This window comes from Megalobrama amblycephala, linkage group LG19 (assembly GCF_018812025.1).
Source record: "Megalobrama amblycephala isolate DHTTF-2021 linkage group LG19, ASM1881202v1, whole genome shotgun sequence".
Classification (NCBI taxonomy): Eukaryota; Metazoa; Chordata; class Actinopteri; order Cypriniformes; family Xenocyprididae; genus Megalobrama; species Megalobrama amblycephala.
This window is the reverse complement of record NC_063062.1, coordinates 8,150,691-8,174,691: the sequence shown is the minus strand read 5'-3', so window position 1 is coordinate 8,174,691 and position 24,001 is coordinate 8,150,691. Positions and strand designations below refer to the sequence as shown.

At 36.5% G+C, this 24,001-nt stretch overlaps 1 protein-coding gene across 1 annotated transcript; it reads right to left on the bottom strand.

The window, feature by feature from the left end:
• Positions 1-342: 342 nt before the first annotated feature.
• On the bottom strand, positions 343-24,001 carry si:ch211-260p9.3 (1-phosphatidylinositol 4,5-bisphosphate phosphodiesterase gamma-2). The gene is made up of 33 exons (XM_048169497.1): positions 23,100-24,001; positions 22,754-22,945; positions 22,251-22,442; positions 20,939-21,032; positions 20,797-20,844; positions 20,619-20,703; positions 20,365-20,448; positions 19,022-19,065; positions 18,814-18,886; positions 17,990-18,091; positions 17,784-17,902; positions 17,600-17,685; positions 16,715-16,832; positions 16,451-16,619; positions 16,219-16,254; positions 15,649-15,729; positions 15,440-15,514; positions 15,266-15,343; positions 14,962-15,134; positions 9,701-9,907; positions 9,457-9,577; positions 9,412-9,425; positions 9,182-9,362; positions 9,028-9,066; positions 7,428-7,494; positions 7,166-7,302; positions 6,884-6,983; positions 6,474-6,692; positions 5,099-5,223; positions 2,958-3,078; positions 2,701-2,871; positions 1,223-1,305; positions 343-655 (listed from the first exon to the last, which is right to left on the bottom strand). Exons 1-33 carry the CDS (start codon positions 23,122-23,124, stop codon positions 650-652), a joined length of 3,465 nt encoding a protein of 1,154 aa, XP_048025454.1. The 5' UTR covers positions 23,125-24,001; the 3' UTR covers positions 343-649.

Genomic DNA, 24,001 nt, shown 5'->3' with positions numbered 1-24,001 from the left:
CATTTCTAGTACATTCACTAGTTTAGCCATTTGTTAAAAAAACATATGCACTCATTTGATGCTTTTTTTTGAGATTTAATGATGTACAATAATTGGTATTGGCCGATAAAAGCAAATTTTCACACTATCGGCTATCGGTCGACAGTTTATATACAGTCGATAGGGCCTATATATCCTGTCAATCAAAAGAGGGCAGGAAAATACACTGCATTTGGACTTTGTACAAAGAAAATGCTAAGAAACTAGTTTGATGATCAATATTAATAGTAAATATGAATTAACATTCAAAAAGTTAAGAAATATTAATTTAATCTTCATACCAGTTACTCTGAAACAAGTTGATGAAATGGAGTAATTTGCATTTCTTTCAAAATATAATAATTAAAAACAATGATTAAATAGTAATTATAATTAAATTATCATTAATTTAAAACCAGGTATAAAAGGCAGAACCCCCAAACTATCTGTATCACAGCAGAATAATCGGTATCGGTGCATCTCTAATATATACTGTTTATTTAGATTTTATCAGCGCAGTAAAATGTATTTCTGCAATGATCCAGAATCTGGAACATATCCTCCAAAGCAGAAGTCCATATTCACATTGACAGGTCTGCTGGTTCCTGGTGGTTAAGACTTGCTGTTTACCTTACACCTGTTGACAAAACAGACTTTTCATTACTGACTGGAACGAGAAAGTTGTAATATTGTAGGTTGGACTGGTGTTACTGCTTTCATATCAGCAGTCTCAATGTTAATGTTCATTTATCAAAAAACAAAACCTTCTTCCAAAATCCAAAATGTCTTTACTGAATCCAAGGTTCTAGTAATAAAGCTCATTCCAAAAATCGTTTGATTTCTAACGTAATCCTAAATATATTAACATGACTGCTCACATTTATATGGTCATCCTGCAGTGCAGTAAATGTATTCCAGGTCTTATATAACTGATGGTAAAAGTAGGCAGAGCGACTTCTGCTCTATTTTCTAAGTCATGGAAGCTGTATCTTTGTCTTTTTGGAGTCATTTTTGGTGCAGTACATGTCGCTGTTCACATACACTAAATGTAAAACTGACATTATTCAGAATCTTCTGTGTTCAACACAAGGCAGCCATGTAGGTTTGGAACAACATGAGGGTGAGTATAAGATTTTTATTATCCATTAACATGTTGTTAGTGACATCTTTAGGACTAAGATATCAGATTGTGTTCGTTTCTCACCTCTATCTGCTCTGTATGCACCAGAAGTGATGCAAGTTCCAGGTTTTCACTACACATGTTCTTCAGCGGGACAGACCGATACCCTAATTAAAAAAAAATACCAGATGAGAAATGCAACAGCTCAGAGACCTTTTTTTAGACTATAAATAAAGATAGACTAAATCAATATTATGAAAGAAAGGTAATAAACGAAAACGCTCCTAGTTCAGCGTTCCCAAAACTGGGGTTTACAATCTCCTGAAGGGTCATAAACCATGTACAATTAAAATAATAAAGAACAATCAAAATAAAACACCAAATAAAGAATGTATTTGTTTACCTGCATGACGTGACCAGTAAGTAACATTTTTTAAATTATATTAAAATCTCAAAAGTAGAAATTAAATGCTTGAGTATATACACCGATCAGGCATAACATTATGACCACTGACAGGTGAAGTGAATAACACTGATTATCTCTTCATCACGGCACCTGTTAGTGGGTGGGATATATTAGGCAGCAAGTGAACATTTTGTCCTCAAAGTTGATGTGTTAGAAGCAAAAAAATGGGCAAGCGTAAGGATTTGAGTGAGTTTGACAAAGGGCCAAATTGTGATGGCTTGACGACTGGGTCAGAGCATCTCCAAAACTGCAGCTCTTGTGGGGTGTTCCCGGTCTGAAGTGGTCAGTATCTATTGAAAGTGGTCCAAGGAAGGAACAGTGGTGAACCAGCGACAGGGTCATGGGCGGCCAACGCTCATTGATGCACGTGAGGAGTGAAGGCTGGCCTGTGTGGTCCGATCCAACAGCTGTAGCTCAAATTGCTCAAGAAGTTAATGCTGGTTCTGATAGAAAGGTGTCAGAATACACATTGCATCACAGTTTGTTGCGTATGGGGCTGCATAGCCGCAGACCAGTCAGGGTGCCCATGCTATCCACCAGAACTGGACCACAGAGCAATGGAATGGTCCTTCCTTCAATGTGGATGTTACTTTGACACGTACCACCTACCTAAGCATTGTTGCAGACCATGTACACCCTTTCATGGAAACGGTATTCCCTGGTGGCTGTGGCCTCTTTCAGCAGGATAATGCACCCTGCCACAAAGCAAAAATTGTTCAGGAGTGGTTTGAGGAGCACAACAACGAGTTTCAGGTGTTGACTTGGCCTCCAAATTCCCCAGATCTGAATCCAATCGAGCATCTGTGAGATGTGCTGAACAAACTAGTCCGATCCCTAGAGGCTCCACCTCACAACTTACAGGACTTAAAGGATCTGCTGCTAACATCTGTGGCCAGATACCACAGTACACCTTCAGGGGTCTGGTGGAGTCCATGCCTCGAGGGGTCAGGGCTGTTTTGGCAGCAAAAGGGGGACCAACACAATATTAGGAAGGTGGTCATAATGTTACGCCTGATCAGTGTATATAGTCAGTTCACTAAAAGAATTAAATATTTACAAGGCATATTGGTAGCTCAAATCCAATGGATGGATTTACCTGAGCGAATACCCCTGACAGGAAAAGTGGCCTGTGCAAGAAGCTTAGCATCAGAAAATGTGTCCTCCTCAGAAACCTCAAAGCGCAGGAAGGCCAGGTCTGGTTCGTCTACTTCAAAGCATTTTGGTTGATTCCCTGGGCCCAGCCACACTGGATTTAGTCCATTATCCTCTGTGAAGGTACAGTACCAACATTGAACACTACTGTAATCTAAAACAAATTTTTCTCTCTTAATAACTCTCTTTCCACTTTCTTACTTAAGAGAGTAGTCTTGAAACTGTAGTCATCTACTTGATTTCCTGTGTACGGCAACAGCTCAACCTTCACAAAAGGACTGACGATGTGGTCTGGATTGGGCAGATGCCTGGCTGCTATCACCTGAAGGGAACCATAGAAAATTGCTCACCCTCATGTCATTCAAAACCCTTAGAAATATTACTTTCTTCCGTGGAACACAAAAGGAAATTTTTCCCATTAAATCAAAATGAATGTGGACAGTCGAGCTACAAAATGACAGTTTCTCCTATGAGAGTCTACAAAAGAAAATCATTTGGAAAGGTCTGGAACGACATGAAGGTGAGCAAATTATGACGTCATTACTATTACTTTAAAGCAGAGGTCTCCAAACTCGGTCCTGGAGGGCTGCTGTCCTGCTAAGTTTAGCTCTAACTAGGGCTGGGCGATATATCGCATGCGATTTTCACGCGCATTTCGTCAGTAAAGCCGGTTCCCTGATTACCGCTAAATCGCCATCACCTGCTTTCAAATGGAGCGGCATTTAATAGACAGAGCCGTAGTTCACTGACAAGCTACGCAACATCGCGTTCATTATCGCAGATGAATCGCCTTCGATAATGAACGCGATATTGCGTAGTTTGTCAGTGAACTACGGCTCTGTCTATTAAAAGGAACCGGCTTTACTGACGAAATGCGCGTGACAATTGCATGCGATATATATCGCCCAGCCCTAGCTCTAACCCCAATTAAACACACCTAAAGCAGCTAATCAGGGTCTCACTAGGCCAGGCCTGGGCAAACTCGGTCCTGGAGGGCCACTGTCCTGCAGAGTTTAGCTTCAACCCTAATCAAACACACCGGAACCAGCTAATCAATGCCTTTGGGATTACTAGAAGGCTACAGACACGTAAGTTTAATCCGGGTTGGAGCTAAACTCTGCAGGGCAGTGGCCCTCCAGGACCGAGTTTTGGAGACCTATGCTTTAAAGCAGGGTTCCCAAACACATTCCTGCAGCCTCCACAACACTGCACATTTTGTATGTCTCCTTTGTCTGACACATCCATTTCAGGTCTTGGAGCAGGGGTGTCCAACCCTGCTCCTGGAGAGCTACCGTCCTGCAGACTTTAGCCCCAACCCTGCTCCAACACAGCTGTCTGTAATTATCAAGCAACCCTGAACACCTTGATTAGCTAGTTCAGGTGTGTTTGACTTGGGGTTGGAGCTGAAATCTGCAGGATGGTAGGGATGGTAGCTCTCCAGGAGCAGGGTTGGACACCCCTGTCTTGAGCTGCATTCCAGTTTGTTTCTTAAATGCCCTTCCCTCGCTAACTTCCCTCAGTCTCGTTGACTCGTCGGATGTACGTCATTGCTTACGTTGCATGAGTGCCCACTACTGGCAGAACCTTTGCAATGGGCTGAATTGGAACGTCCTAAGCGTTTGATCACTTGGAATCTGCTATTATTATTTATTTTTCCCCTTACAAAATTGTTTAATGCAGTATTCTATATGTATATTTGTGTGTTTTAAATATTTTAAAAAATAATTAATATATCATAGAGTTGTTTGTGGTGGGTAAATTAAAGGCGGTGACGTCATGATCGTGTTGCATTGTGGGTTATGGAGCTGCCTGAAGTGTACATATGAAGTAGAAGTATACGATTTTGACCGAGGGAGCGAGGGTCTGTCCATATAAACTTCCCTCGTCCACTTCACGAAGTGGAACGCACTTCAAAATGGTGGCAGGGATTCCCCCGAGGGGAAGTGCTTAGGGAAGTTTGCGAGTACGTGTCTAAAACCGAACTGGAACGCAGCCCTGGAGTCTTGACTAATGAGCTGATGATCTGAATCAAGTATGATTAAGGAGACATAGAAAACATGAAGTGTTGGGGAGGCTCCAGGAATGTGTTTGGGAACGCTCCAGGAATGTGTTTGGGAACCCCTGCTTTAAAGGGGTAGTTCAACCAAAAATGAAAATTCTGTCACCAATTACTTACCCAAATGTTGTTCCAAAACCATTTTTGTTCATCGTTGAAACACAAATGGACATGACTGAATATGAACCAAAGTCTTATGGGTTTGGAAGAATTTTCATTTTTGTTGGAACTAACATTGCATGGTATGTTCTAGAAAACATCAAACTGAATTAACATGGTTATTTACCCTGATTCGGATGTTTTGTTTAGAAGGCTTCTTCTTGGTTGGATCTCGCATCCACTCTGGTTTAAGCACGTAACCTGTGCCTCCATTCAGAGTGAAGAGCGCATTGTTCAGCTGCATAAACTTATCTGAAGAGAGATGCCATTGAGGTTAAAATTTATTAGACACATTTAGAGGAGACCGGTTCTGAAGATCAACAATCAAGCAATAGGGACGCTATACAGCAGACATTAGTGTAAGCTATTCTTCTAAGGTCAAGTATATGGTGGAGCAATAACTTAACAAGAATCTTACAGGAAAGTCCAGATGTTTATAGCTAGCTGAATATTGAGTAATAATAGTACATGTGATGTGGGTTAATGGCACAGAGATCTGAAGGTATTGAGGGTATTTATCCTTCATGTGTTTTTTTTGATCGGATGGCTATATCTGGCCATGAAAATGTCCTCTAGGACGCATTCAAAATAGAGAGCTATCCTGTCATTGATGCATACTTGACACAAAGGCCAAAAGCATCTAGTTTTCAAGGCCACATGCACAAACTTCTTTCCTTCCAAACAGAATTGTTAACACAGCCCTCTATCGCCCCCTTGAGTACTGAGGTTTGTTACTCCACCACCATATGGACATTAGAATACTGTGCACGATTCATTTGAACTACTTGAATTACTTTCATTGTTTTTGTATTTTTGGAGATCCGAGAGCTTCTATACCCATTAACTTTCATTGTATCCAGCTTATTTTTTGTGTTTAGTTGCCGCTATAGGTAAATAAATGGAAGAAAACAACAAAATGCTGTAGAGGTTAAAATAATTTGTGCTACAAACCAGTGTGTTTATGATTACTATAATAAATTAAAATAATATCATAACAAGTAGCTGTTTGCAGTATCAAACAGCTTAACAGACTGTTTTTGTACAGCTAAAATAATTGGAAGCAGATGAGACAAACCACAACACACACACACACACACACACACACACACACACATATATATTATATATATTAAATAAATGCTGTGCTTTCTATTCAAAGAATCCTGAAAAAAATATACGTTCATCACAGTTTCAAATATTAGCTGCACAACTGTTTTCAACCTTGATAATAATTTCTTCAGCACCAAATCAGCATATTAGAATGATTTCTGAAGGATCATGTGACACTGAAAACTGAAGTAAGGGCAACTAAAAATTTAGCTTTGCCATCACAGGAATAAATTACTTTTTTTAAAAATACATTAAAATAGAACAGTTATTATAAATGGTAATAATTATTTCACAATATTACTGTTTTACTGTATTTTTAGTTAAATAAATAAGAGACTTCTTTTAAAAACAGTAAAAAATCATCTTTTTTTTCACTCTCTTCTTTCACGTACCAGCAGTTTGGAAGTTGAGAGCCACCATTTGGCAGCCTAATTTCCATGAAGGACAAGGGTCAAAGTTGGAAGAATCAACTCGCCCTCCGCTGGGATACACACGGCTGAGAGCTGTGCAGTTATACTCCAGAAAGCATTCTGGTTTCACCACGGTTTCATTCCCCTTTTTTGTAATCTCGTCATCCTTAAAGGAGCGAACCTCTTTGTAGTTGTAATTTTCTGAGAGGTCATAAAAGTGCAGAATGGAATAATAAATGAAATGAAATGTCCGGTTCAGTCACCTCAAAACATGTCTGGAATGTTTTAAACGAGGCCTTAAAATTGTTTTGCTTAATGTTGATGTGTTTGATACAGAACAGCTGCTTTTCATTTTAGTTTTTTTTTTTTGCAATGTTCTGGAAATTACATACCAAAAGTCTTTTTCAAAGTCTTTTTGATAGATTGGCAGTACACCACCATGTTTGACATCTCAACAGCTATTTTGGTTTTGGACTCCATTTCTTCTATTCTCTATTTTGAGAAGTGAGGGAGATATTGTCAATGCACAGATATTCACAGGAATTATCAGTCATCAAAAATATATAAATATATACAGAAAGGTACAGTACAATATATATTCATAATCAAGCACAATATCAGAAATTGAATGTGAGTTTGTGTAGCATCTATTGGGAAAGAGAGATATACTCCACACTTTGGATGATGTTGAGAACTGTCTGGTACCATTCCTCCACCTGCTCCAAGATCTCACTCGTGAACTCAATTAGTTTCAAATTCTCCTTATTCAACAGGGTCACCACGAGGGGTCCGCCATGTTTGGCATTGCGTGCTGAGGAAAGCCCATTAAAATCAACAAAGAACAGGGCACTGATTAATTTTTTTTTTTTTTTTTTTTTGCAAGTAACAACTCTTTCTCTAAGCATAATGTGTATGTATGCAATAAGAAGATCTTACCAACAGTACACTTCAAGATATCCACCACACCTTTACATTGGTAACCTAAGGGATTGTCTTTAGGGACCTGAAACAAGTTCATACACAGTTCAATTTGTGTATTTACAGTATATATGCATTAATTTGCATTTGTATACTTTTTAAATAAATATAATAAGTATTTTAAACTAGTATATAAGTTTGGAAAAATTACAATTTTTCATTGTTTTTGAAAGAAGTTTCTTTTGCTCACCTTGGCTGAATTTATTTAGTCAAAAATAAGGTTAAAAACAGTAATATGCATATTAAAAGAACTGTGTTTTTTTATTTGAATATATTTTAAAATGTAATTTTATTTCTGTGATGACAAAGCTGAATTTTCAGCATCATTACTCCAGTCTTCATGGATAACAGTCTTCAATCATTCTAATATGCTGATTTGCTCATTTCTTATTATTATCAATGTGGAAAACTGCTTCATTTCTTTTTTGTGGAAATGTTGATACTTTTTTCAGGCATCTTTGATAAATAGAAAGTTCAATGAACAACATTTATTTGCATTTATTACATTTATTTATTATTAAAGAATTTACTAAATATAAATCTTTAGTAACATTATAAATGTCTTCACTGTGACTTTTGATCAATTGAATGTATCTCTGATGAATAAAAGTATTGATTTCTCTCTTTTATAAATCTTACCACAAATGTTTGAATGGTATCATTAGTTTTCACAAAAATGTTAAGCAGCAAAAACTGTTTTCAACATTGATAATAACAATAATAAATGTGAGCACAAATCAGCATATTAGAATGAAATTAGATCAGAAATTAGATCACGTGACACTGAAGACTGCTGAAATGATGCTGAAAATTCAGCTGTCATCACAATTTCTTTTTTAATTTATTAAAATAGAGAACTATTATAAAATGTAATAATATTTTACAATATTGCTATTATATTATTGTATTATATTAAATGCAATTATTTAATATACTCAATATCAATTATTTTATTATTTTTAGTAAATGCATGAAGTCTGATACATATACCGATATATATATATATATATACACACACACACACACACACACACACACACACACACACACAGTCAAACTGTGTTCAGACATTTTTGATATTTTTGATATATTTTTACTAGTGGGTGCAGGACACTATAGTTCATTTATGTAAGTGAGGATAGCAAAATATAGTAAACTGTGAAATATTATACCCAAACATTCTTCATACAGTGGACTACTAGTAAAATTGTTAAAAAAAATTTGGGACCAAAAATTATTCAGACACTTTGACCTGACCATGTTTTGCTTAAGTGTTATCTGACATAATTTATTTTCATATATATTTTTTTCTGACAGTTTAATTCTGAAATCTTGTCATATTTTATTACCATTCTTTTAAACTATAGTGAATAAACTGTAATAATGAATGAAATGTTCAAGGTGTCTGAATAAGTTTTGGTTTGACTGTGTGTATATATATATATATATATATATATATATATATATATATATATATATATATATATATATATATATGAAAGTTTCCAAATGCTATTTAGGGCCATTATAAAACAAGTACTTGCCCCACCATACATACCTCACTGTACAGCTCACTATCATATGTTAAAAGATCCTCCTGCAAAGGAAAAAGATATCAACTACAGTTTGTATATACAGTCACAATTGTTGTATCTCCTTTACGAATAACTGAAGTGGCTCTGTGGCAAAGTTTTTCTCTCTTTCACTCTCACCATACAGATGCGCTCCACTAATTCTGGTGTTACAGGGTAGCGTAGTTTTATCTTGCCGTTGAAAAGCTGCTCACGGAAACAGCTGACCATGTCTTCAAGCCTAAAAAACTCGTAGATGTCTGGCAGTACATACTTGCCGTTGTATCGGTATATCAGATAATGCTCAATAACCCCTTCAATTCTGTGTAACAAATAGAGATATATACAGAGAGGCAAATAAGGATACATACAGAAAGGAAACTGTCTGTGAGGACAGTAAGGAAATGAAAAGGAACCTGATTGAAAGTGCTAAAGGTGTCAGGCTCTTCTTTCTGTCTGATGAGGAACGCTCCATCTCGAGGGATCCTCAGAAGATACTCTTCTGCTTTGGCACGATTCAGGTTACTGTAAAACCACCTAAAGATGACAACACAACTTTGTCTCCAGATGTTTCTATTAGTCTCCATGACAGAAAAAATGTTATGTCATTGAAATTTGTGTGTGTATGAATGAGAGTTTTAATATTTTTTTTCTTCTTACCCCATTTGGTGGTGACACACAAAATTGAGCCGAGGCAGGAAACTCTTGAGATGCAAGTTGAATCCATCATATTCAATCAAATTTTGTCTATAATGCTCAATCAAGGCACACATACTTGGAAAGCACTGCTTGCTTGCCAAGAAGAAGGACGCGTGACCATTTTCTGAGGACCAGAAAATTCTGTAGTGCTGAACCCTCCTTCTGGTCCTACAGAGAGCATACAGAATATTATTTCAACATTTTCTATTTGCATTATTATTTTTTGTAAATAATATTGCAAATAGAAAATGTTAAAATAAAAGATACCCACATAAGCTGGGTACTAAAGTGTGGTTTAAAGGGTTAGTTCACCCAAAAATTCTGTCATTTAGTACTCACCCTCATGCCGTTCCACACCCGCAAGACCTTCGTTCATCTTCAGAACACAAATTAAGATATTTTAGTTGAAATCCTATTGCTCCATGAGGCCTTCATAGGGAACAATGACACCTCCTCTCTCCAGATCCATAAAGGTACTAAAAACATATTTAAATCGGTTCATGTGAGTACAGTGGTTCAATATTAATATTATAAAGCGACAAGAATATTTTTGGAGGGCCAAAAAAGACAAAATAACGACTTATTTCGTGATGGCCGATTTCAAAACACTGCTTCATGAAGCTTCAGAGCACAATGAATCAGTGTATTGAATCATGATTCAGATCGCATGTCAAACTGCCAACGGCTGAAATCATGTGACTTTGGCGCTCCGAACAGCAGATTTGATACACTGATTCATTGTGCTCCGATGCTTCCTGAATCAGTGTTTTGAAATCGGCCATCACTAAATAATTCTTTTTTTTTTTTTTTTGGGCGCACCAAAAATATTCTTGTCATTTTATAATATTAATATTTAACCACTGTACTCACATGAACTGATTTAAATATGTTTTTAGTACATTAATGGATCTTGAGAGAGGAAATGTCATTGCTCCCTATGGAGGCCTCACGGAGCCATCGGATTTCATCAAAAATATCTTAATTTTTGTTCTGAAGATGAACGAAGGTCTTACGGGTGTGGAACGGCATGAGGGTGAGTAATAAATTACAGAATTTTCATTTTTGGGTGAACTAACCCTTTAATGCAATGTATACAATGTAAAAAAAAATAGAAAGTTGGTAATCAACCAATCAAAGAGTAGTAAAATGAACAGTCGAAGGAACACGTTAACAGTGTACATATACATAGACAAATAACTTCATTACCCATGAGGCGCGAGAGCGCGGGGGAGGGGATGACGTAGGGGGAGGCGGAATAAAGTGGCGTTCGCCATGTGAGTTATGGACTTATAGACGAATGTGTTTTGCATGTTTGTGTACTACTGTTATGAAAGTCTCTACACTTTCACCGTCATTTTGGCATCGCCGATTAAACTGAGCCCGTTTGAATATGACGTTGTGTTTGCCGATACAGTGCTGTCTGAATGCTTCCACGACACAGTTATATTTCTCCCTATCTAACTCATCCAGCGGTAACAGCGCGAACATATCGTCTGCCTCGTCTCCCATGGTATATAACAAAGAGTTGATCTGGTATTCTTCGGGCTTTGAACTCAATCCAGATGCTAGACGAAAGCGCTTGAACCGTCTGATCCATCTTGGATAATCCGCTGAGTTAAGGCGAGCATACACTGTGCGATATCTGTGCGATTTCAGCAAGGTTACCAACTCACATTGTACGAGTAGATCGCGTGCGATGGAAAGCCAAAACGCACGATTTATGTGCTCACACTATGCGGTCCGATGGTCGAGACGTGACTTGACTGCTCACACTATGCGTTTGAAATATGCACGATAAACCCACGTACTGGGATGTGCCGATAGACAATATGTTTCCAGAGATATTGTCAAAAGCGTCAGCTATGGATATCAAGAGGATTTAGCATTTCCAATTCATATATTAAATAATAATAATTAGCCTATTATTATTAGTAGTAGTAGTAGTATAGGGTAGGCCTATTTAATATTAAATTGATATTAGCTACAATTCATTTGGCCCGCAATATTTCATAGCGCATCACCGCATAACTGACGCGCTGCGAGGATAATAAAAGATTTGATTAGCTTATAATTACTCCTCACTGAAAATTATTTAAACACATTTATACAATGAATTAAAGGCATATAATTAAAATTATTAACAGTAGCCTATGTGTTCGCAGACTGCAATAATCAGTCAATGAAAAGCAGCTTCACTTCAAAAACAACCTGTTTAATACGAAATACTTCTCTTCTCATTTTTTCACCCACTACATACAGTTTATGGGCCACAAGAGAAATATTAAGAAAATAAATTATGATATAGCCTATAGCCTACCGTTATCAGGTTGAAGTAGGATTTATCTCTCGTTGTCTTTGAGAGAATAGGCTATGCACCGAATGCTCGTCGGTTTTACTTTTCTTTTTTTGTAAAGGCTGGTGAATAATTGACAGGGGATTGAGACGTCTTCAACGGCATAACTCTTGCGCAAAGTTTGCACATTGCTTGTGTAATATAAAGTAGACACTGACTCGCCTTCCTGGTTTAAAATGGAATAAATTCCTATATGCGACGTGACATTTTTCTTTATCACCAATTGCCAAATGATGGACAACAGTTCACATTTCCGCATTTAATAAAATTAAGTGAATATTAAATAGCCTACATGAGTAAATAGAAAGTGAAAAGCGAAACATATAAATGAATGATAAAGTAAATTAATACAAGAGGCACCGGTTATGTACACCCAGTTGGCTTGAAAGACGCACGCAACACGAACTGGAGGTAAGCAACATTTTCCCCGTGTACACTGCACGAACACTGCACGACAAACGACACACGACAAAGCTGAAAATCGGCCCGACTCAAAAAAGAGTCGCACGAGTCAGAATTCGGCTCAAAATCGGACGAAAATCGCACAGTGTAGGCTATGCCTGCCTTTAGAGAAGTCGAATGGCTCTGGAGGGGATATCACTGCTGCAAGAGCCATTTTTCGGTCTGTTTTCTGTACTGGTTCTCTGTAACCTATTCTTAAGGTTCACTTCTGACACCATGTATAATATTTTCTATATCAGCTTTTAATAAACACGCAGAACACATTCGTCTATAACTCACATGGCGAACGCCACTTTATTCCGCCTCCCCCTATCTGAATGCTTCCACGACAGTCATATTTCTCCCTATCTGACTCACCCAGCGGTAACAGCGCGAAGATATTTATAATACAGTTTTGAGAAAGAAACTGTTATAATGTGTTCTTTGAAGAAGAAAATGTTGATATATGTTGTTGAAGAAAAGAGGCATTACTTAACTAAAAGGAGGAGGTGTAATGGTAGGGACTTCATTACCCATGAGGCGCGAGAGCGTGGGGGAGGGGATGACGTAGGGGGAGGCGGAATAAAGTGGCGTTCGCCATGTGAGTTACAGACAAATGTGTTCTAAGTGTTTATTAAAGGTGCTAAAGAGGATGTTTTGTTTTATACATTTTTGCAATATTACTTGAAACTGTCTTTACTAACTGATAAAAGACTATTTATTAGGTGCACTGAAAGTAATAATATTAATATACATCATCTATGCACGAGGTAGGGCCTTAAAAACATCAGCCAATCGTTTACGTGATCATCGCGTAAACGATTGGCCCTCTGGCTTGTCAATCACTGCCGCGACGTTCCTTGTGAGAGACGAGCGCGGTTGCGCGCTCCAGTAACTTTCCACACTCCACAGGCGCCGCATGCAATGTTTTTGTCAGGAGACAGGAATAACAACTGCAGATTATGAGTTACCTGCGGTGAGTCCGACATAATGCATCCAAAAAACATGACACAGCGAATGCCGGTGGTAAACACTCGTGTTCCAATACTCGTGCACAAGTTTTGGGAGGCGTTCTCTTGAAATGTGAGCTGTGAAGGAGGGGGGTTGTTCTTACGCATGCGCTCCTTTCAAAAACTCAGTAACAGTCTTTGGATATAGTCAACCTCTCTAATTAGCTGATATAGAGAATATTATACAAATTTTATATATACAGTATATTATATATGCTATATGGTATTTATACACGGAAATAGCTAGATAACCGAAAAAAATGTCTTTTTAAAAAGAAATTAATAAAGGCACAGGTAAGAACATTGTAATGACGGAGCGTTCTTTAGAACTTCTGCAATAATATAACCCAGCTGGAAAATGTACGGTGAATCAATAGTCACTTGTTGTGTTGAGCAGAATACTTAGTTTATAATCAGAATATAGTCACTTAAATAGTCAGGCATAGCATTGATTTAGTTATTCAAATGTAAGACGACAAAAAAATAAATAAATAAATAAAATAAAGACGTACCTCAGTGTTCCTCCTCGGCTAAATTCAATTCAATTCAATCAGTTTTCACACTTTCGTGAGAAAAAAAGCTTCAAAAATTAAATATTTACTTTAGTTAGATTCACTGAATAAAATATGAGTTTTCACACAAGTGTGCCAAAATCATTGAGCTTGCGCTGCACTGACTGACAAGCTGCTGAGGGAAAGCGTGGTGCTCGCTTCTGTGTAATTCATTCACAAGAAAAGTTATTGTTTTTCATGAGATTTTGTGAGTACTTTATACTATACCTTGACAAAATGTATTTTAAAACCTAGTTATTTTATATTTAATATTTATTCAAAAGCGAAACTAAGTGGACAAACTTACAGGAAATGGCTAATATATGCACAAATAAATGGTCCTCTGCCGCCACCTGCTGGTTATAGTGGTAATTAATGTCTTTTTTCATTTTTAAATGTGTTTTCTATCAAATGTTGGATTTCCTACATTTTGAAATGTTCGGTTTTACAAATAGGGACAATCTCAGAAGGATGAACAAGTAATGTTTGTGGTCATCACATTAAAAATAACATTTGAATAGCTGGACAAAAATACGTGTGCGTTTTTAATTACAGACACAGCGTTTTTAAACAGTCCCAATAGCAATTTATAACAAGCAATAAAACCGGTTTATTGGCAAATTAGGTAAATGTGATAACTGCATTAAAATATGAATACAACATTAAAAAGTCATCCACTGGTGGCTTTGGTGTCGATGTACAGCGAGTACAGAATGACCAGCTAACTGTTCACCGGAAATGCCCAAGCTGGCTTAACGACAACTAGAAAGTAACCGTGCATATAGTCAACTCAATTAGCACCCAGCTTCAAACTTTTTAAAAAGAAATTAAAAAGGCATAAGAGTAATGAAAGGTTGTGCAGAGTACCAGAGGGAGATACTGTAGTTTCTGATGAACTTGTCACTCTCTCGCACCAGAAAGGTTCCATCTTTTCCGCCCTTCCCTTTGCAGAAATTATGCAGGAGTTTTTCAGCAGTTATTCTGCCCTCAGTCATCCGTCCATGAAACCAGGGCTCTGACAGGTGCAGGTCTGAACCGTCCTGAATGTTTCAGGGGAAAAAAGAGAGAGAGAGAGAGAGATCATGAGCGAACAACCTCTCAAAGTAGCTTGTTTTCACAAGAGTTGAACTGACTGTTTTTTAAAAAGACAATGATTGTAATCTTCACTTACCGTAGGACTGTCTTCCTCCTTCTCTTCAGAATAGTACAGCTTATTATCTGAGATAACACAGTCGTGCTTGTAAAACCTCTACATTAAAAAAAAAAACACATATTATAAATGATCTGAATATGAATATTGGGGAAAAACAGATCACATTTTAATTAAAATTAATTTAAAACTCACCATATCTATTGGATCCCAGATGCAAAGTTCTCCTTTCTTCTCCAATACCCTGTTTTCTTTAGTTTTTGTTATCTGCTTTAAAATATGAACAATTATAAATTTTGGAAATGAAAATATGAAAAAAATGCAAAGATCCTTTGACACTTTTAGCAAATGTATTTTAAAATTGTTTGATGGTAAATAAAAATACAGCACAGAAAGACATGCACCTTCTCCATGCAAGTGTTTCCAATTTTCCTGAAGCTGTCTAATTTCCATTTCACTGCCCTGTTTCCATTTTCTTCCTCCTGCTCATTAAGAACAAATAAAATTACATATGACATATGATCAAAAATTACAGCAAAAAACTCATGTGCATAAATGTGCATTTATTCAGTTAGATGTTATGCTAAAATGAGGACAGACATTAAGTGAGATCCATTCTAAAGTGTTATCATTAGTTTGATCTTTCCATTTTTCTGTCACACTCACATACAACGGTAATGTGCATCAGTGTTTACACAAAAATATTGTAAAACACCAAGGTGACTAGGATTGTTTAATTACATTCGCAAGTTCAACTACTGAATAACAGCTTTGAAAAACAAATCAGATCTGGATTTAGTGTGAACAGCCTAAATTCCCCAATGCACTACTTAATAGAATTTAATTAACATAAGAATCTAAGTTAGTGATATTAGAATTAAACATAGAGTTAGGGTGGTTTGTTACATAAATGAGATAAGCAACAGCTTTCATTTTGAACTCTATTTGTGGAGGGTGTCATGTTTTGTGGATACCTTATCGGTGTGATCGCTCTCGTTTATTTTTTGGTGCTGTTGAAGAGAATAAGTAGATAATCATGCATCTGACAATGATGAAACTACAAAAATGTATATTCTCAGGCTGCCACATCATGACACTGAAATTGTCATCTACATTGGAGACTGAAGAAATAGGAGGATTTCTGCAGTTTTTCCTTCTAAAGTTGGTTCAACCACATAAACTAACAAATTTTAAGGTTTTTTCTACCTTAATGATGATCTTGCCCTTCAGCTGGTTTGGTGAGGGTAAATGTTCTGCTTCTGGATCCAATGGCTCGGTCAGGAGCTTGTCCTGGAAAACATCTTTTAGCATCTGAGCCATCACTTTCTGTTGCTTAGGTTCACAGTGTTCTTCTATGGACAGCACTACAGGATACCTGCCAAAAGGAATTCAAATGAATGCTGAATGTTACGTTTACAATGCACAGTGATAATGTGTATTGAATGTGTATTGTTGTTGATGATGACTTACTCAGATGTTATGAAAGCATGATCATTGATTGCCTTCACCACATCCTTAAACTTTATCTTGGAGGTCATGGTGCGACCATGGAATATGACAGGTTCATCTGGACCATCCCAGCAGTCCACTGCATTAAACACAAAAGAAAACATAAAATAAGGCATGATAACAAATACTATTAATTATAACCAGTTTTGGGGGTAATGCATTACAAGTGACATGCATTACGTAATAAGATTACTTTTTTTGATGTAACAAGTAAAGTAACGCATTACTTTATATATTTAAACATTAATATTTGAGTTACTTTCTTTAGAAAAATAATGCATGCTACTTTTCAGTTTAAAATAGCATTAAAATCCATAATGTAGTCACAGACAAATACGCACAGGTAATATAACCCTTAATGTTATCTTTTGTGAGATCTTCTGTATGGCATACATAGCTCTGGGGGCCAGGAAATATTCAGAAAATAACAATATTCTAAATGTGTTTTTAAAAGGAAATTAAAATGTATGTAATATAGGCTTTGTTTACTGTGTTTAACACTTGCAAAAAAGAACTTCTCAGTAAAAAAAAACACCTGCAAGGCCAGGAATCGAGCAAGCCTCAGCCAGAAGAGAAAAAGTAACGTAATGCATGACTTTCCATAAAAAGTAAATAAGTAACGTAATTAGTTACTTTATAGTGGTAGTGCACTATTGTAAAACATTACTTTTAAAAGTAGCTTTCCCTAACACTGATTATAACCACACAATATTAAAGTTTCCAAACATAAAAATGTTGGTACCACTAAAATGTAATTATTCAACATGAATCCTTACATGCATATGAAAAAAAAAACTGGACTAAAAATTTTAAATGTAGTAGAAAATGTCTGAGAAACACACTGACACTCAACACAGCGGCAGCCCAGCCTCAGGCAGCGCACGTAAGCTTCTGTTGAGGACACACTGCGCACTTGATCTCCAGTTAAATATCTGTGAAACAAGCAAAACATGTGAAGTAACACAGGAAGTTCATCATGAAGAGGAGGAGCTGCATGTGTGTCATGAGCATGAAGAACAGCAGCACTGACGTGTTGTGAGAGGAGTTGATCCAGTAGTGAGACAGAGGATTGTTCATGTCCAGTGGGCAAATCTCTGAGAACTTCTCATCCCAAATTGAGTTTTCTTTTGAGAAGAGAAAACAGAGGAACTACAAAGACAGAAAGAATTTGTTTACATGCAGAATAAGATTCATTTGGTGTGATGACATCAAACTAAAGACGTCTCTAGCCTGTACCTCTCCAGCAGTAAACTTTGGATAATCAGTCTTCCTCATGGTGTCATCGATGAAGATGGTCATCAACTCTTGTATCTTATTAAGATTTTTGGCCCAGGTTTCCTACAGACAGAAAACAAATGTACAGCTCATTTTTAATAAAATATTAATTTTCAACATCAGCATATTAGAATGATTTCTGAAGGATCATGTGACACTAGACTAGGAGTAATGATGCTGAAAATTCAACCTTGCCATTACAGGAATAAATTACATTTTAAAATATGTAAAATAGAAAACAGTTATTTTAAATCCTAACATTTAATATTTCACAGTATTCACAATATCAAATAATTACAGCCTTGGTAAGCATAAGTGACTTATTTCAAATACATTAAAAAATCTTTCTGACATGAAAGCTCTAGCGTAAGTTCTGCCAGGAAGACTCAATGTTACGTCACCTATTAGTTTAGATCTACCCAATCATTATCTTACACTTGGAGTATAAAAGATTGCTGACACATGTTTGAGTCTGCAGACGCCAACCTTCACTTCCATCCTCCCCACCACCATCAGGACGGTCCCTGTCTATACCTCCCAGGGGGTTGGCTACGCCCCTGCCTTCATCTTCAGGTAGGAAATGCAGAGTCCACAACCCTTTAGGATCTGAGCTATGGACAGGGCCTATGCCAAAGAACTTTCTCACAATATTTTGCTTGCTGATTGTTAATAAATATCATTGTCACGTTATCTTACCTCCCCGAGTCTTTCTGGTAGAATTCAACATTTTGAAAAGTAAGCTAGAAGAACATGATAAAAGATAAGATAATATACTTTGGACTTACCTTCTGTCTACATAAAAGAAAGTTTTGAAAATCAGAGAGGGGAAGTACAGAAGATTCAGGCCTATCAGTATTACTGCAGAAAAATACATAGAAAAATAAATATGGTTTTTAAGGTACAATTAACTTAATTAAAAAAACAAGTAAACTTAAATTTCTCATTATATGGCCCATTTTAAGCACCAAATTTAACAAAAACAGACATTTTTACCTCAATGTGAAAGCTGCAGGCCCCTTTTCAAACTCTTCCAGCAACTAATAAAATGATAATAATATAAATTAGGTTTGATGTTATACAATTCACTTCCCCTTAAATATTTATATCATGTTTAAAGTGCCCCAATTATGTCTTTTTTAAGGTTTCTAATATTGTTTTGGGAGTCTCCTACAACAGGTTTACATGCATGGTCAAAAACACTTTCCCTTTCTCATACTATACGTTTAATTTCACCTCAGTTCTCAAACGATTCGTTAGAAGCAGTTCAAAGAATCAGTCTCTCTAAACCCCTCCTTTCCGTGAGCCTACACTGCTCTGATTGGTCAGATTGCCATAACTGAATGACAGATATCAATTCGCAAGACACTGTATACAATGTATGGACAGAAAAGACAGCATCGATTTTACCGTATCAATTCAAGCCCGAGTCCGACGATGAAACGTGAAGTAGTCGATCAACCAGAAACTGATTCGCAATCACGACTGGAGTAGGACGTTTCTCTATGGTGTCACCTTAGTTCGCGTTATTTATAAGACAACGTGATAGCAGCGTCACTGTTATACTTTATGTAGGTGCATCTGTGGGAACTGTATCAGAATGCCAAGAGAAGCTGAAAACCTCTAACATAAGATAAACATTTAGGCTAGATTTGTACACAGACTTTTTCGTTATAACTTTTAACAAAATAAAAAATGGCTATATCATTGTTTGACATTACAATGTTTACAGAGAGAATACTTCAACTAGTTATCGTGGACTAGCATCTTAACATCCTATTACAATACAGATAGAGCTCCACTCTACTGTAATAATAAAAACTGGGCATTGCTAAATAAACTGGGCATTGATCCATATTTTAAGACCAAGCGTTTTGTGAATCCTGCGTTAAACTCCCCGATGTTTGAGAAGCAGTCGTCAGTAAAATGACAGGAACACAACAAAAGATCGTACTGCTGTGAATTTCCCTGGTGTCTGCGCACGCAATAAGTGGGCGGGCAATATGCTAATGTTCCATTGTGACGTCACAATGAAACAGCCTGGGATTCGTTTTACAAACAACTCGTTTAATTGACTCAGAGTCGACTCTTACTTTTGAGAGACAATAAGTTTAAATATACGGTGCACTTTCAGATTTAAAACTTTGCAGGATGTTTTCATTCACTTAGTGCTATGTTACACACTACATGAAAGATAATTTTCAAAAATCCATAATAGGGGCACTTTAAACAAGTGAATGTTCACATTCATTATCACAAATAACATTCATATATAATGGAAATGATACTCAAATAAGAATTTAATAAAATGAAACATAAAAACTTAATTGCACACTCACCACCTTCTGGTTTTCAAATATTAAAAGATTGTAGAATTTGTGAAACTGCTGAAAATCCAGGACATAATCTTTTGCTCCCACCTCCTGAAAATGAAACGTTCAGACTTGTAATAAATGTTAATGTGTTCTTAAGCAAATAATCTATTTTTTAATTATATAAAATGTATATCTTGAGTTGCTTTGTATAAAATCATCTGCCAAATGCATTAACGTAAATGTAGAATTTAGTGAAATGCTTTAAGTATTATTTGTACCACAAATCTTTCTTCCAGAAAACGTCCACTTGGTACAGTGATGTTCATTTCTGGTAAGAGAGACTTAAGCTCTTTCAGGGTGATGCTGTTAGAAAAAGAAACAGATGACTACAGTGAGACTGAATGAGAAGCTACAATGAGACTGGATGAGAAACAGGTGAAAGAGAAAGAGGAGAACCTATTTTTCTTTGTCTTATCAACCGAGTACATCTGCTTCCACAGCCAACTACAGTAGAGGGAAAAACAGAATGAAATTTATATATGATTTGTGTTACGGTTTATGTGTGTGTGTGTGTGTGTGTGTGTGTGCATGTGTGTACCTCTCTATAATCTCTGGTGTGTGAGCCGCCAGTGTCTTCTGTCTGAGTAACTCCAGTCCTGTCAGCCATTTTTCTGCATCCTCCACTGAATCAGCTGTGGAACAGCAAATACCCAAATAACAAAATATGTTCTAAGAGCATTTTGCTAACGTTCCCATTAAGTAATAAAAACGCTATTTCTGAATGTAGAAAACGTCCAGATTTTTAAATGTCTTAAAAATGTTGTTGGTTATGCGAACATTCCATTTGATCATTTTGCAAACATACGTTACTTTTGAATGTTCTCTGAACATTCTGAAACAAGTAATAACATTTAAAAACCTTTTGGCGAACATCCAACTGAACGTTTCGGGTAAAAACGTTACATGAGGGATTTATAAATGTTTTGTGTTTTTTAACATTACTGGAAGAACGTTTGTTTATAACTTTGAGAGAACTTTACCACAATTCTAGCGAAAGTTCTAAGAACGTTCCCTGTTAGCTGGGTACCATCACAGAATAAACACAACACTATCATAACGACTTAATGAAGTAGTGACACCATAGACATTATGTCTATGGGTGAGACGGTCATGATCGTTCACCACAGTACACTTGAGGACATCACCTCAGGGTGGCTCCATGGAGACCATTCCGGTAAGTGTGCTATTGCTAGCATAGCTGTTTACCAGCATGTTTTAGATGTTGGTGATGATAGCGTACTGCTATTCTCATCAGGATTTTTAACTAGCTTAACCAGCGAGTCTTTGGTCAACCAAAAAGACCAACATTAGTTAAATTTTTGCTGGTGAAAAATATCCATATGCTGTTCCATCAGCTAAGGCAAATAGCTTAAACTAGCTTAGACCAGCACAGTTCAAAAGTTTGGTCAATAAGATTTTTTTAATGTTTATGAAAAAAGTACAGTAGCAGTAATGTTGTAAAATATTATTACAATTTAGAATAACTATATAGTTTTAAAATGTATTTATTTCTGTGATGCAAAGCTGAATTTTCAGCAGTCATTACTCCGTCTTCAGTGTCACATGATTTTTCAGAAAGAAATATTTCTTATTATTATCAATGCTGAAAACAGTATTGCTTATGTGTATATATTTTGGATTCTTTAATGAACACAAAGTTAATAAGAACAGCATTTATTTTAAAATATATATTTTTTGTAACATAAATGTATTTACTGTCACTTACTTTTGATCAATTTAATGCATCCTTGCTGAATAGAATTTTTTTTTTTTTTTTTTTTAAAGAGTGGTAGTGTAAACGTCCTATCTTTGCTATGCACGTACAATGTGTGAGAGGAACATTTGCATACCGTTTAGACTCAGTGACTTTAAAATAAACTCAGATCCATAGAAGATGGTGAAACATGTTTTGCTGTCCTGCTGAACCTCTTTTTCAGGCTGGCAAAAGATTCTTCTAAATTTACTCCCCCTGCTCTCGTTAAATTGCTGGAAATCCTTGAATGTCGCCCACTGACGAACCTCCTTGAGCTGAAAAATGTCCACTGCAAATATACAAACACACATAGTAAAATGCAATTATACAGAGAATTATATCATCAGTATAATTATTCCTTTGAATAACTAAATACCAGTGCTTGCGTAAGCAAATGTTGAAGATCAAATAATAAGGTTTCTGAAAAAATTAGGTCAGAATAGGAGCTTAAGTATAGACCAAACACTAGTAATTATTATACAATAATGAAGCTGCTATTTTAAAAAGTATTGCTCTGATTCAATTCTAAGTCTAATTTGTTTTAATAATTTAGCTTGAACACTGTATTGTGTCAAGCCTGCATTCAAGGAAGTAACTTACACACTTTGACTATCCTGTCACTGGAGCGTATCAAGGCCACCTGCATGGTCTCCATAATAACCTGGACAGTGAATCTCTCAGCCCTCTGTTGATATACCATCATTTCAGTACCCGTCTGCAGATGCTCAATAATCCGACTCCTCTCATCCTCTATCAGCTCACCCCGCTCACTGCCGGCCACCATCACTGTATCTGACACACACACAATCACAGGCACTTATACAGTAAAGAGGCAGTGCTTTTGCATCATTCTCTACACAGGCTGCTTTTCTCCAACTACGGGGGAAAAGCAATAACTGTGTTAAAAGTTAGATTATTCAAATATTCTATATCCAGACACACTTACCTTCCAGTTTCGGTGCGCAAATCATATTGAGAAATAACAAGATGACATCTAGTGGTTATTCTCCAGACCAGGTCTTGAGAAAAATCGCATCCTGTGGCATAAACAGCTTTCTAATTTCCTATGATGAAAAGCAAGCATTTCCAGAGGACAAGAGAGAGAAAAAAATCACCAAAATCATCTTCATGGAGTTACCTGTGAATTGATTTAAATGAAAATATTAAGTAAATACCTGTATTTATGATACCACAGACATCCAAACCAATATTTAGAAAGCTCAATCTCAGATATAAGAACTCTTTCAAGCAGAAATTGAGAATCATGTAAGATAGACAGTGGCACGGACACTGTTTTAAAACAAGGGGTGGAGAAAAATATAAAAAAACTGGTGAAAAGAAGTGGATTTTACTGGAAGGGAGATTGTGTGAGAGATATGTCTGATGTGCAATTTTCTCAGCTTAACAGTTCTTATGAAATACCCTTAATAGGTCTTTAGGTTTCTAGGTCTTGAGAATTTGTTTTTGCTGCACCAGAAAATAAAACATTATGGGCCGGTTTCACAGACAGTGTTTAGGCTAAACCAGGATTAAGCCTTATTTCAATAGGGTATTTAAGAAGCTTTTATAAACATACCCTAGAAAAAAATATTACTTGTGTGCATCTTGAGATGAAACAAGGCTTAAGCTAGTCTAGGACACGTCTGTGAAACCAGGGGTATGTTTTAAGTTACAAGTTACAGAAACTTAGTTATAATAATCATACTTTATTTGCTCATGTATTAAAAGCATCCGTGTAAATTGTTTTATTAAAGATGTTAAAGAATCACATAAAACAATTTTAATTTAGTATCATTGACATCATTTTCATTTTAGTTAATATTTTAGTAATTTTGTTGTTTTTGTCAT

What these genes read in the sequence shown, in the direction of transcription:
- si:ch211-260p9.3 (XM_048169497.1), bottom strand. Translation starts at nt 23,124, where the DNA reads ATGATTTGCGCACCGAAACTGGAAG. An exon ending in AGAGCGATCACACCGATAAG is followed by an intron (nt 15,730 to 16,218) that starts GTATCCACAAAA and finishes GTTCTTAATGAG; the next exon opens with CAGGAGGAAGAAAATGGAAA. An exon ending in TCTGGGATCCAATAGATATG is followed by an intron (nt 15,344 to 15,439) that starts GTGAGTTTTAAA and finishes TTTTTAATGTAG; the next exon opens with AGGTTTTACAAGCACGACTG.